General features: G+C 37.0%; 1 protein-coding gene across 1 annotated transcript; it reads right to left on the bottom strand.

Annotated features, from left to right (window-relative positions):
- Window positions 1-222: 222 nt before the first annotated feature.
- LOC101828154 (natural killer cells antigen CD94) lies at window positions 223-11,538 on the bottom strand. Its single transcript, XM_040743730.1, has 7 exons — window positions 11,222-11,538; window positions 7,880-7,964; window positions 6,528-6,620; window positions 6,322-6,384; window positions 4,580-4,731; window positions 3,347-3,450; window positions 223-2,013 (listed from the first exon to the last, which is right to left on the bottom strand). Exons 2-7 carry the CDS (start codon window positions 7,884-7,886, stop codon window positions 1,893-1,895), a joined length of 540 nt encoding a protein of 179 aa, XP_040599664.1. The 5' UTR covers window positions 7,887-7,964; window positions 11,222-11,538; the 3' UTR covers window positions 223-1,892.
- Between the last annotated feature and the right edge of the window lie 3,256 nt (window positions 11,539-14,794).

Here is a 14,794-nt window from a genome sequence, read left to right as displayed (position 1 = left end):
CTCAGAAGTGATAAACTCTCCTTGTTGCTCAGTTGCTTTGGCCATAGTTATTAACCTGGATGTAATGTGGAAGGGAATTTCTCAGTGCAGCATTGGTGCAGATCTTTTAAGTTATCACAACGCTCAACTTTCACAGCAAACATATAATAAAATCAAATTGTCTATAATTTTTGCAGGTTATTTTTTATCAATTTTGTAGATGCAGAAAAGACCACTACACCATTGTAGTACAAACATTTTATAAATCAGAAATATCATGAACACACTTAGATTTTAACATATCTTAATACATGACAAACCTGCAGCCAAAATAACAGTAAGTGAAGATAAACTGACATCATTTCCTCTAAATTCAGAGAGGAGTCAACAGTCTCTGAAGGTGGGGTTTAAATGAGTCCACCAGACCCAAGATAAAAGATGAGTAAATAACCACCACAGTCTTCCTGCTCCAGAAGATGCAGCCTCTGCCCTTTCAATGTTCTCACTGAAACCCAAGAGAGCTCAAGCCAGCCTCTCCTCTACTTTATAAGGAGTTACCTCTCAACCTGAAACCAGGCCCAAAGGGTGTGGCCACCATTGCCAGTGCACTGGCAAAGCAAGATGTCACTATAATTCCCCTTTTGTCTAAACAAGATGTTTTTAAGCCTGATACAAAAGCTATGTACAATGATAGCAAATATCAAATACAGTCCAGGAGAAGGAAATGTATAAACATGCACAAATTTAGAACTATAACCAGCAAGAACAACATTAAACGATAAATACATACTAAATGACCAGCCCCAGGGTAATGGCATAACAGAAATTACTCTGATTGCTATCCTATTTTGGAAAGTATAAGTCTTGTACCTAATATGTTCTATCTAAGATAAAACAGAATATTAGCTGAGACTATCTAGTCTTCAACCTCATCAAAGACCTGAGAAGGAAAATAGCATCACTGTGGTAAGCAGGACTTGCAAGTGTGTGACTTCCTAAAGGCACAAACAATGACAGAAATAGCAGGCTACCTGGACAGTCACCCAAGGTCTCACAGTGATGTCAGGGCAACCAACTTTGGCTATGGCCTAGAGTATCTGACAGACTATATCATAAGCAGGAAAAATGAAAGATAATTTTAGTAGTATCTTTAAGTTTATCTCCTGATAGCCCTGTTAGGACAGTGTTCCAATGTCAGCAGTCGAGGTAGGGTTAGTTCTTTTCCCAAAAGGCCAGTAAGTCAAGAAGAAAAAGAACTCCAAATGGAGTGTCATCAGTGCCCATCGTACTCGCAGAAATAGCTTGGTACTGTCAGGAGCAATTGTGTCTCATGCCAATGGAGTTCTAAATTATTAAAACATTTAAATGCCATAATTTGTAGGTCTTTGAAGTGTTTGATGATTAAATATCTAAGTTTGGTACATCTCTAAGGGCATATAGAACCTGACTAACATCATTAGGTATAAGAAGCATGGGTAACTATACTCTGTAATTCTCAGAAACAGAATTACTGTCATGAAGTGATTACACCTCTCAGACTCAGATCCAGGTTCAATTTAGTTCTGATACAAACACTGAAACTACATGGATACATATGATTTGGTCTAGAGTAAATTTTATTTAATGTTTCTAAGAAGACTTTACAAGAGTATGTAAATAAAATTATATTTCATATCAAACATTCATTAAATCAAAATATTTATAAAAACTCTCTACCATGATGCATCCAAACTTTATGAACAGATGTGAAAAATTAATCAAGCATAAAATACTAGGGTTCAAATGTATGAAAATGATAGCACACAGAAACAGTCTGCCAACTCAACATGGAAAGGCAGCAATACTGTGAGAGGTAAGTACTGTTGAAATAATCCTAGCCCTCTCTTGTCTATACTCTTTGCCTTAAGAAGTATTTAAATACTCAATTGCTTACAGATAAATTTGTTTTTACTTTCACAGGAATCAGCAGAAATATATAGGCTTGGACTATAAGTAACACAGCCGCTTGTTTTGGTATATGAGTACTCTGGAAATCTGCAATGAAGAAGAAAATATTAACAATTAAAAACAGTAAGGATGTTTAACATTATTTTTATTAACTTTAAATGTTTTGGTAACATTTGAGTGAGATACTTACAAACCGAGCAATTTGGGGTTTTGTTTATTTGGTCTTGTTTGATTGCCTTTCCGCAAACTTTCACAGTTTGAAATACAACACTGTGTAAAACTCAGTTACTTCCTCCCTGGCCACTATCACTAAGACCAGAGAATAGATTCTAGGTATGGTTTTGTTATTTGTTTCTTTGTTGACTCTTCAGTACTGTCAGAAATAACTGATTTGTATCTTTTGTCTTTTGAGACAAGGTCTCAGTATGCAGCTTTGGCTGACCTGGAACTCAGACCAGGCCAGTCTTGAACTCAAACATCTACCTGCCTGTCTGTCTAGTTGGAATTAAAGGTGTGTACCAAGATGTCTGGCCAGAAATGTTTTTGATGTTATGTTCTATTTGGTTACAATGTATGAGTTGGGGAAAAAAAGAAGCAAAGAAAAGCACAAGAAACATATATGGAAAATGAGACATATACATAAGCACACACTCAGAAAACCCATAAAAAACAAAGTTAGAAAACATAACACATGAAGAAAATATCTGAAAGGTTAGAAAAAAGTACCCTGACAAAGTGTTATAAAAGAAACAAAAACTCTCTACCACTGAGTTCATTTTGGGTTGTTTTGTGTTGGTCAACTACTGCTAGACATGGGGCCTGCCCTTACGTATTGTTTGTATAGAATTTTATGAAGGGGATATGGATCTAGGATCTTGGAGGAGTTGAGGGAAGGAAAACTGCAATCAGATTGCACTGTACAAAAGAAAATCTAGGAGTTGACCCTAGCTAGGGGGAAAGAGCATAAATTTTGTCACTGTTTGACTCTCTAGATTTCATGCTTATGAATGAGAATGCAATCCAAGAACAATATTTATTCACAAAATAATTGCTGAATATTTGAAGATGATAAAAATAGTGAAATCCATTAGAACAACAAAAATGACCCTGCTTTGTTCTCTGGGCATGCCTGTACCTGAGCCTGAATAGACATGTCTTACAGTAAGGAAAAGAGTAAAGACAATTTTCTCATGGTCTCAGGCACACAACTTGATGTTACTTGAACATGAGCTTGAATGTTATGAGTGGAACAATCATGTTTGCCCTTTGGGACTTTATATATTCTCATGCTCTACCCAAGATATTTGAACTTCTCAGTCTCTGACAATGATTTTTCAGTAGAAACAGCTAGGATAAATTCATAAGAAGTATGCCTCCCCACAAAAAACATCCTCAATAGCCTCAATATCCAGACACTTACAGATCTTTTGAGGGGGCTGAGCCATCCTCCCACAGCCAGGCATGCTGTTCCTCACTATAATGCATTCCAATCCAGAAAAAGGTTTGACTGGAGCTCATAAAACTCTGCGTAGAGGCCGAAAGAACAAGATAACTAAATCTGAATGTACTCTGAGATCAACTTACATTTTAAAAGGCATTCAGATTCAGATTGTGGGTTCTCAAGTTGAATTCTTTTTGAAGTTCTGATCTGGGAGGCATAGTTACATGTTTTAGATTTCTCATTTACCAGACTACATTGATTCATGTGGGAAAACACTACAAAATCTTGCTTCTTGAAAGGTGAAAGTTGTCATAAAGAAAATGAGATTCCATCATACATTGATCTCTTTCATGTGATCAATGATCAAACATGACCCCAATGACAACATTTTATACCCCTTCAACCTGAGCAGAACATGGACAGCTTGAGAATTTCTTCATAAGAATTGAGTGATTTCCAAAATGAGCCTGGTGGCTCAAGCCTGTAATCCCTGGTGATCAGGAGAATGAAGCAGAGTTTCACTTCACTGGGCTACACAGAGAGTTCAAAGGTAAGCCTCAGATACTTCCCTCTGTCTCAAAACACATAGTAAAAGACTTTTTGTTGGATTTTTCTCTGTGGCTTTGGAGGCTTTCCTGGAACTAGCTGATTAAAGGTGTGTGCCACCACTGCCTGGCTAGTAAAAAATCTTTTTAAAAGATGTTTGAGAATATAACATAGAAGTAGAGTGTTTGCTTTACATGTGTCAGCTCCTAGGTACACTACCATATGAAATACTCAATAACAACAACCATAATCCAAGAGTTGTTATATTCATATGATCCACTGCTGGTTCTACATTACATTCTGGAAAAATTGCAAAAAGCCATATGACACATGCAAGAGATTATGTATTCAGCTCCAGTAAATAATAATAAGAGTCTCTCTGTTGGTTCTTTTGGTATAGTTAAAAAAGGTGCCTACTAATTCTAGAAAAGTTAAAGGGATTGCACATTAGCTCCTAATGTACTCAAAAATTTACCTTTACACTACAAATACTTGAAGAATTTGTGTAGACTTTTTAAGAATATTTCAAAGTACAGCAAACTGAGGATCTAAGCAACCACCATGGTCTACCTGGTAACAAAGACCTGTATGAGTGTGGTCAGCTTAGTTGCAGAGCACATGTCCCTAGTTGAGGAAGAATGTAAGAAACAAGAATGAAATACATGCCATTTCATTTCTGGTTTCAAAATGAAGAAGACTGGAATTCTTAGAGGCACAGAAATCTCTGCTTTCTTCCCAAGATTTTTCTTCTTTGGAAATGAAGTAACAGTTACATTGATAACCAATCCACTTTTCTAGGCAATGACAGCATTCAGAAACTAAAAGATGAAGCACATCATTAGAGATTTCAGCTTCTTTGATGCTACTTGACCTTCCAAAAGTATTTGCTAATTGTTCATTTTTTTCTACAAATACTCCTTCAGAATATGCTATATACATTTCTGGACTGTTAGTCCAAACACTTTGCTCCATGGAGAGGATATTCTAAATAGAGAGGGATTCAAAATGAAATCATTTTCTGTCCTTTGTTATTTTTAATGATAATTAGATGAGAAGGAAATGGAAATCAAGCATGTGGCAGCAAACAGGAGAGAGTGGCAGTCAGAAGAATGACTTTGAGGATGTACCCACAGCTAAGGTTTATAGTGAATAAGACTAATTAGATGAAATGTACTTACAGGGAGGGCCCCTACCAATTACCTAAGTCAGAGAAGCATACAATACTTTGAAAGAATTCTTAAATTCTTATGTGTTAAAAATTGAGGATAAATAAACTAAATAATTTCAAGATTGATGGACAGTTTATGGGTAATAGTGTGTCAGCATCTCTCTTCCTTAGTAATAAGCATTGAAATTCATAGTAGGCACTCAAATCTTCATCACACAAATAACACTAAGTTGAAATAAGATAAAATTAACTACATTATCGGGAGGTTATTAACTTGAGGAGCATTTGAGAAATAATATTAAAATAGAGTTTTGGACTATCTCTTGAGGGTAAGTAAGGTTTATAATTACAAAGATGTCTGCACTGTATTATGAATCAAAAAAGTTAAAAGGAAAGAATATGAAAGCATAGATTATTGGAAAAATACAAAATAAGATTTGTCTATAATGCTTATTGCCATTTAATTTTGTTTATTAATTATTCATGAACACTCTTTTTTGTTTGTTTTTTGAGACTGGGTTTCTCTGTGTAGCTTTGGAGCATATCCTGGCACTCACTCTGTAGACCAGGTAGGTTGGCCTCGAACTCATAGAGATCTGCCTGCCTGGCCTCCCAAGTGCTGGGATTAAAGGCATGGCCACCAACTACTGGCTTCATGAACACTCCTTAAGAAATATGTTTCTGCAATTTCAGGCTGGCATCTTACCTTTTCCTTAAATTTGTGATGGTGTTTTGCTAGATTTTGTACCTGTAGTCTTCTCAAAAGCCCTTACATGAGAAAATTGGCACCCAGCTTGGTACAATGAGGCAGTCACGCAACCCTTTAGATGTAGAATGTAATGGTTCTTTTTCAGGGTACTGGGGCAGGCTTTCAAATGGAGAGCAGAAACATTCCTACTCATCTTCTTCCTCTCTTTGGTTTCTAGCCATGACATGAAAAGCTATGCACCCAGACATGCTTCCACTGTGACGCATTGTCTTGGCACAGGTACAAGACTGGCGAGCCCAGCCAACCGCATACCAAAATTTCTACAACTACGAGGAAAAAGTGAAGATCTTCTTACTTAAAGTACTTCTTATGTAGCCTAACACACACAATTCAGTGTAATTTTATTTTCCTTATACTATAGCACAATACAGTGAGACTCTTACTAAGTGCAACCATGCTACTGCACATGAAAGCGAACTTCTCTGTCTTGTTCTCTATCAATCAAAGTTTGTGAAAAAAAGCAGAACTTACCTTCCTGGAATTCTACAATGGAAGCTGGAGAAGTTACTTGTTGAATACTCTGTATTGTAAATGCTACAAGACATAAGTAGATATTTGCTTAGTTTGACATATATTTGTTAAATAAAATATTGTACATTAGAAAAATTAAATACTCATTATTAAATTAGTTCATCATGATGTTGATTTTTTCTATAGATTTGCTTAGAAACACTTACAGTTTTTCATCAAAAATCCCAAAGTAATCATCAGCAAAACACACTTTATTCCAAAGATCACAGACATCAACCTCCACAGAGCGATCCTAGAAACTATAGAAAAATACCAAACACATAAATTAATGACTAACAGGTTAAAATGTGAACACAGAAGATGAAGTTCTTAATAAGAGAAGGAACCCAAATCCTTCCTGGGATGGCACAGCTGTCTCTCCAGTGAAATACTGGGGAATGAGAACATTACTGGAGACCTCCACCCAACAACAATCTTTTGATGTGGTGTGCCTTATTCTTTGATGAGGTCATTCATACATATTTTATGCCTCATTAGAACCCTTTACCACCGATTTGTCCTCTCTAAATCAGCAGTGAAATTTATCTCTACTGTAAGAATAGATCAGCATGTATCTGTGGTTCACAGTGGCTTGTTAAATAGACATTTTTTTCCTTTCAAGAATATCATGGATAAAAAAATTCTGCATTAGAGAAATGATAAAAATGAAAGATTAATCACAATGTTATTTTCTTACAGCTTAAAAAAAAAGTGAGTGCCTAACAGAAATCTAAAAGAGCAGTGTCAAGATCCAGAGTCTGCCATTTGTCACATTCCTTTTTTTTTTTTTTTCAGGAGAATACCATCATGAAAGGTTTTCTTTACAGGTCTGAATGCAGACCATGCTCAGACTAGTAGCTAGTAGAGGTCTGCAGGAAAACAGAGCAGAGCCTTCTAGACTTGGTGTGGTGGGGTTCCACACTGATGTATGGGTTCAGGATCTGATTCAGTTCACAGCATTTTGAATTATGACACAAAGGTAACCTTTGACTTTCTGTTTGCTCAACATTATCATGGCTTAAATGCAAAAGTCACTTGCTTATTGGCTGAAATAGTAGTTGATTCTCTCTTAACATTAGAATATTGTCAAAAAAATAGTGCTGCCACCAACAACAGTACAAAGCAGCAGTGAAAAGGCCACAACACAGACAGCAAATTTATTTATAAAGTGTTGTGTCCTTAATATCTGCCATTCTCTATTTCCATGCTAGAAATATGGTGCTGATCAGTTAATCAGTTTAGTTTCAGTTTCATTCTGAATTTATCAAAAACCATTCTCTAACTCAGTTAGAAAAGGTTTACAAGAGGTTTAACTTCATAAAATCATGTTCAAGTTTCAAAATGTAGAATCAAGAAAACAATGAATGCAGAAAGTGTTAAAGCATGGAAAGTCTAAACCATCCAAGCTGATTATGTACTTTCTGTTTTACTTGTATTATAGCCGGCCCTGAAATTACTTAACCCCTGAGACATCGTGTCTGGTTATTATTTTATCATTGCTGTGATGAGCCACACGTACCTGCCATGAGAAGTGATGTTCCAAGAGTGATTTAGAGATGTGTTTATGCTTAAGAATGATGTGGATCCCAGAGCTGGGCAGGAAGCTAAGGAGGAGACAATAAGCATTAGAAGAGACAGGGACATTGTTTGTTACAGTGATGCTCTTGAATCGTCTGCTGGTGGTACACCAATGCACAGTAGGAGTGAGCAGAAATAAGGCCGCAAGCTTCTAACATGACCCTGGAACCACAGCACAGGAAATTCTCTCTGAAACTTTGACACAAAACAGTAGAGCAGAAGGAGATGGGAGAGAGCTTGTTTTCAATGTGTGAACACCAAAAGCTGTCTCTAAAATCTGTTAGAACATAGGGGCAAGATGTACAAATCAATGATAAATTCCTTTATTATTATAAAATCCCACACAGAATTTATACCTTTACTAAAACAAATACTTTAAAGCTCACATTGTGTCAAAATATTTGCTTTTGATGGCTTAATAAAGAAGATACCAAATTTGATAATGAGGAAACTAAGGCAAATAAATAGTGTTAACTTGCCTAGGGCTACTTTAACTTGATGTACAAGGAATATATTTCAAGTCAATCACCTACCTGTACTTGCACATCCTACACTGGCATTTCTCTCCTTTAGTGCAGACTAATTGGAATATCCACGTCTCCCTCTGTGGTTCTGATACATGATGTAGTCACCCAACCACAGCAGGCAAAACTCAGGCACAATGAAAACAACATCCACTACTATTGTGCTCCCCCTACCCCCACCTCTCTCTGTCTCCCTCCCTCCTTCCTCCCCTCTCTCCCTGGACACACATTTTTACCCTTCCCTTTCATTCTTTCTAAACCACCAACTCTACTTGAATCTGTTCCCTTTGTGTACACAGATAACCAAATTGTTTTCACACAATGGGGTCCCTCCAACTCATCTCCACTCAAAACAGAGTTTATTTGCCCGAATTATCTCACTCGGATATTTGATAAACTCTGGTCAAATGCTGTCTGAACCCCTGTATATATGGTCTTTTTGTTTCTCTTAGAACTGCTCAAAACCTTGGTGTTCCCATTCACGACAATCCATAGTGATGACTACTTACCACCAGGCTGACCTTTATTGACATATCTCAGAATCTGATACAGCTAAGCAACATTGGCTTTAAGGCAGGAAAATGTAGACAGAGTTAGGATTGACTTTTCTGCATGAGGCTTTTGCTAATCTGCATGAGAAAGTTCACTCTAAAGTATAATCATTGGGGAAAGACGACAACAGGGGATGCACATGTGAGTGTGATGTGTGTAGTGTTCGTAAAAACTGAAACTTGGATTAAGAATGACTCCCATGAACTTTTATTGAAAATAATATATCTACCATTTCTGATGTGGGCTAAATCTGTTATTAATCAATATAATAGAACTGAACTTTAAGAAGAGAGCCAACAGAGGGTATGAAAAAGGAAGGATGGGAAAATGGTGTTAGCTCGCGTTTATACCAAGAAGAAGCAGAGATTCACAGCTAAACACTGAGCCAAAATCCTGTAATCCAGTTATGGAGAGGGGGGAGTGATGTGCAGTTATACTTAGTAGATAATGGTCCTCAAACTTGTCAGAGATCTGCTTAAAAAGACATATAAAATATTTAATGGGGGGCTACCTTAAATGTGCTTCCCATATAATGAGATATATGACTACCTTAAATGCTATCCTAGAGCCTTCATCCAGTAGCTAATGGAAGCAGAAGCAGAGATTCACTGCAAAGCGCTGAGTCAAACTCTTGGAATCCAACTGCAGAGAGGAAGGAGTAATGAACAAAGGGGTTAGAACCATGCAAGGGAAACCCACAGAAACAGGTGACCTTAGCAAGGGAACTGGGGAACCAGCATAAGACCAAACCAGGTCCCCTGCATGTGGGTGTCAGTTGGGGGACCTAGGCAGTCTATGGTGCCTCTGGCAGTGGAACCAGTATTTATCCCTAGTGCATGAATGGGCTTTGGGAGCCCATTTCCTATGGAGGGATACTCACTCAGCCTAGATACATGAGGGCTAGGTCCTGCCCCAATGATGTGTCAGACTTTGATGATCCCCCATGGGAGTCCTCATCCTCCCTGAGGAGTAGACTGGGGGGAGTGGGATGGGGGATTGGTATGGGTCATGGGAGGGAACTGGGAATGGTATGTAAAATAAGATTGTTTTTAATTTAAATAAAAAAATATAAAAGACTATAAATATTGTTAGCTTCTGTTTTTTTGTTTTGTTTTGTTTTACCAGAGACCACCAATAGTAGTATAGGGAATTCATTTGTACTATGGACTTCATTTTCCCCAGTGTTGATATCTTACATAGCTAGCTGCAAGTGAAAACCAGGAAGCTGACACTGGTGAAATCCATAGAATTTACCCAGATTTTGCCAGTTGCATAAGCATCCAGTGCCTTGTGTGGATAGGTGTGCATAGTTCAATAATACATACATTTTTAATCATGACCATATAATGGTTTTTGTATTATAGAAAATAGTTATTACTAAATATTTTGCTAATCTGAAGTATGACTTTTATGGAAAAGGAGGATAAACAAAAAATTTTACCAATGTTTGCCAATTTTGTGTAAATTTTTTGTTTCAATGGGGAAGAATTTAATACATTATATGCCAATTTTAGTGTTTGACTTTTATGTCTCATTTGAATATACATGTTCATGTGTAGATTTGTCTACATATGTGCATATGAATTTTGTATGTGAGTGTATGCATTTCAATGAAGCATTTTGACATTCCACTCTTTAATTTATGGAGAATAGTATCTTTATGTAAACAAAATCACACAAATATACCCAGCAAAGAGGAATTCCTCCTATCTCTGAACATTCTTCTTGGAGTTTAAGATTCTGATGTCATTTTAATTAAGCATTCAAGTTCCTTTTTGTCATTAAGCCCTGCCATAGACCATTTGTAAGAATTTACTAAGATGTTCTTTTATGAGCTTTCTCTTGACTTCTTCAAGGTCCTTAACAGTGACCTAGTACTTCCCATCCAGATGAGTATTCGGCAGAGTAGAAATTATTGCCATTCTAATTTAACACCATATTTCACTTGACCTCTGGTATGCTGTCTAGTAATTTTGAAGTTATACTTTGGAAGCTGTCTTTTTTAAACAAATGCAAAAGTATCATTTCACATTTTCAAGCCAGTTTGCAGATTTAGTCATGGTTATTTGCCAGAGACATTACACAGTATACTACCATGTTTCTATATTCATACTGATTTAAAAATACCAAGAGACACACTTCTCACAGCGAACTAAGAAGAAAATCAAAGCGGCAACCTACACATGGTTCAGTCATCGTTTACTCACCCTGGATGAGAAGTGACAGCATGCAAGTGTGGGCTATGAAGTTCCTTCTGAGCACCAGACCCTGCTTAGGTGACTATTTTACACAAGAGTAATGTCTTCATGGAAGGGTCCAGATGAATACGACCTAATGATAACGTGTTTTAAACAAAAAAAAAAGTTCACATTTCTTCTTGGTTGTTTAGAGTATAAGGATGTTTACAAAGCCAAAATAGAAAGGTGTATACAACTTGTTTTGTAATTTCAGTCCCTAATGTATACCTTTTCTAAATATTAGTAAACTACAGAGGACTTCCTGAGAGAGTTGAAGCTATAGTTCTTCATCTCCTGGGTAGCTGAAAATAGTTTAACTGTGGTGAGTCTGGGTGGGACTTTGGGTCATTATTCTGAAATAGCACAGCAAGGTTTGTTGATTCGTCAGCTCTTGACATCCAAAGCTCAAGCACTTCCATAGATTATCAGTGAGATAGCAGTGATTCTTTTTCTTGTCCTTTCAGCACAGATACCTACCTTTTTAATATCTTGGTAACTGTCTGCTAATGAAACCTGAACAAAAAGAAGAGGGAATGTCACAAGTAAAAAGATTCCCTATGAGCAAAAGGTGCGCCAATCCCCAGACAGAAGACTAAGAATCAGTAAGGCCATCTAAAGGACTCAGCATATAGCCCTTGGACACTAAGTTTTCACTTGAGGAGTGAGTATACATGTTTCTTTCCTTTTTTCACTATTCATCTGGCTTTCCTGAAGCTCACTATGAAGTTCAGAGAAGCATGAAATTGAGGTAATTCTCCTGCCTCCACCTCCCAAGTGCTGAGATTACAGACATGAGCTGACATGCCTGGGATTCAAGACATGGCCATTGATCATTGGCTGCAAAGAGTTTGGAGACTAACTCTTTAAAAAGGATTTAATTTTATTATTTTTTGAAAACTTTGTGTGTAGGGGGGCATATATACATGCAAACAGTTGTTTGTGAAGGTTGAAGGTGTCACACTCCCCTGGGGCTGGGACTATAGCCATTGTGGGCCACCAGATTTGTGTGTTAGGAATTGTGCTTGGGTCCACTAGAAGAGCAGCAAGCACTCTTAACAATTGAGCCATCTCTCCAGGTCTGGAGAAAGCCTTTTAAGGGACCTCTCTGAATTGTGAGATGAGCCCAGGCACTGTTTGGATCTGGCTTCAGTCAACAGCTCAGTTATATTCCATGAACATAAAAACCATCCCTGACATATGTCACTGTACACGGCTGAGAATCACCATCCACAGAGATACCATCACCTGAAGTACTAGCTCTTGCTTACGTGAGCCTTGATATGACCATGTGGTCTAGGGGAGAAATAGAGGGTGATTGACAGGGGGAATGCTAAAAATAGGAGGCTATTGCAAAAGGTTTTGGAATTGAAGCGTTTCCACTGACCACATAGCAGAAGACGCAGGAGGTAAGAAGGAAGGGGGCGCAAGCCAGCTTTGCAAGTGTAGCTGTGGTTGATCATTATCGCTCTAACTGCAACACTGGTGTGGTTCTAGCAAAGCATGGCCACAGGAAGCAGCATTAAATTCGAGCCTATGACAAGCAAGGTAAAAAAGTGTCAACCACAAAGATAACCCAATGAACATGAAACATTGAGTGGACTGTAATTACCACTCGCTGTTTCCTGGGATCCTTTAACTGTCTTCCTCTAGAGGACTCAGAGATAATGAATAGGCAAAGGCTGGAGAAGAATTTGAAAGAATTCCATGCACAGCTATACGATGCTTTTCATAGTTCCTCACATCAGAAATAAGTCAAATGTGGCTTAAAAAAAGAGTTTAATGTTCTGATGAAATTTGTCATGTTGCCACTGATTTAAAAACAAATGTGGAAACACAGAACTCGAGGGCAGCAAAGTCTGTCACCAGTATTGAAACAGGAAAAGTTCAAAACAGGGAAAAGTTGTTCAAGTCAGATGAAAAGAAAGCTGACACCTGGCAAAGACTAATAAAATGTGAACTTGGAATTGTAGTCTATTATGAACCCATGTTTACCAGTCACCCATGTGGCTATGCCACTCTGATAGTCTAGCATGAATGCAATCATAGATTAAGAATTTATTTTTCAAGTAGAAACTTTGTTTCTAGTTTTTAACACTATAGTATCTCATTATTTTATTACTAATTGACAATAATTGCCTATATCATGAGTACACTGAAATGTTTTGTGGTGTGGTGGTTAAACCAGTGTGTTTTCAATATAGAAGTCATATATCCTAATCAAGGTACAGCTTTGCTAACAAAGTCAGGAAATAAAGTAAAATCAAGCTAAAATACACCACAATTGCTCTTTTATACAAAGTATTCCCTCGCCATCTCTTTAAGGAAGTAGAACTCAATTTTAGTAAACTATATTGTGTAACTATAAATGTGAAGTTATTTAAATTTGGGAGGTAAAAGCTGTTTTAAGTTTCAGATTTTTCATAGGCAAGAGATGAACATATCATGTTTAAAAATACTGACTTAGAGGTAGAACTGCCATGGCCTATCAAGACACAGAAAATAAAACATGGACCAGCTTAGGAAAACAAAACAACTTGATATCATTCTTTGCCTAAATGGTTATAACACACACATTATCAACAATAAGTCTCAAGTCTCAAAATAGCACACTAAGTGAACATGTCTCATATAGGCAAGTATATGCTATGCTTATCATTTTTAACAAACAAAAGGAACGGCTTAGAAAAGAAATAGAATATCAGTTTCCTCTGGGAAGTGGTACAAATTTGCTGAAATGGGTTATGAAACTTCCTAGTGTATCATAAAGCTATGTGTTTGACTAGTAGTTCCTAGATTCATTGAGTACTATGCTAAGATTTGTGAATTTATGTTATATAAATACTACTTCAAGGAAAGAATTGTAAACAGATTATTAAACTAGCCATTGATAAGTGTGTCATAAGACTATGAGGCAATTGTGTTGACATAGAGAAATTATTCTGAAATCCGCAAATTTTAAGATGCGTCAGTTGATCAATGGAGGGATGGATACATTTGTGATAGTGAGATAGAGAGCAAAGTGGCTATTTCAGTTTGTAAATTAAACTACTTTACATGGAAACCTGACTTAAGCTTTTGTCCCTCGTTAGTTGTATGGGGGATTAAATAGTAGAAAGAGTTGGACAGCATATTGTTGGGCGATTAGACAGTAGGTGAGTTGAACAGCATATTAAATTCAAGCTGATAAATAATTCCAAAATTTTTTAAATAATTCTGGTTCTTATGTGGTCAGATGAGTCGTTTTTTAAATATACTATCTGTTTTCAGTTAACAATACATTTTAACATTTTGTGGCATGTCCACATACACATACATGCACACATGTGTACATATGCACACCCACACATGCACACAAGTATGCTAAGCAGAGACAAGAGTGTTACCGTACATAGATCAAGCTCTTAAGTGTCCAGTGGTTTAACTTGAACTCATCAGCTTTATCTCATTGTTTCATTCAGAAACCGTTTATTACATGTCTTCTAAAATGTGTGCAATATGCAATAAATAGGTTAGCATAAACATTGACAGAGAATGACACTGGAA

The sequence above is a fragment of the Mesocricetus auratus genome, unplaced genomic scaffold (assembly GCF_017639785.1).
Source record: "Mesocricetus auratus isolate SY011 unplaced genomic scaffold, BCM_Maur_2.0 Super-Scaffold_100001, whole genome shotgun sequence".
NCBI classification, from domain to species: domain Eukaryota; kingdom Metazoa; phylum Chordata; class Mammalia; order Rodentia; family Cricetidae; genus Mesocricetus; species Mesocricetus auratus.
This window is presented reverse-complemented; position numbering and strand designations above follow the sequence as displayed.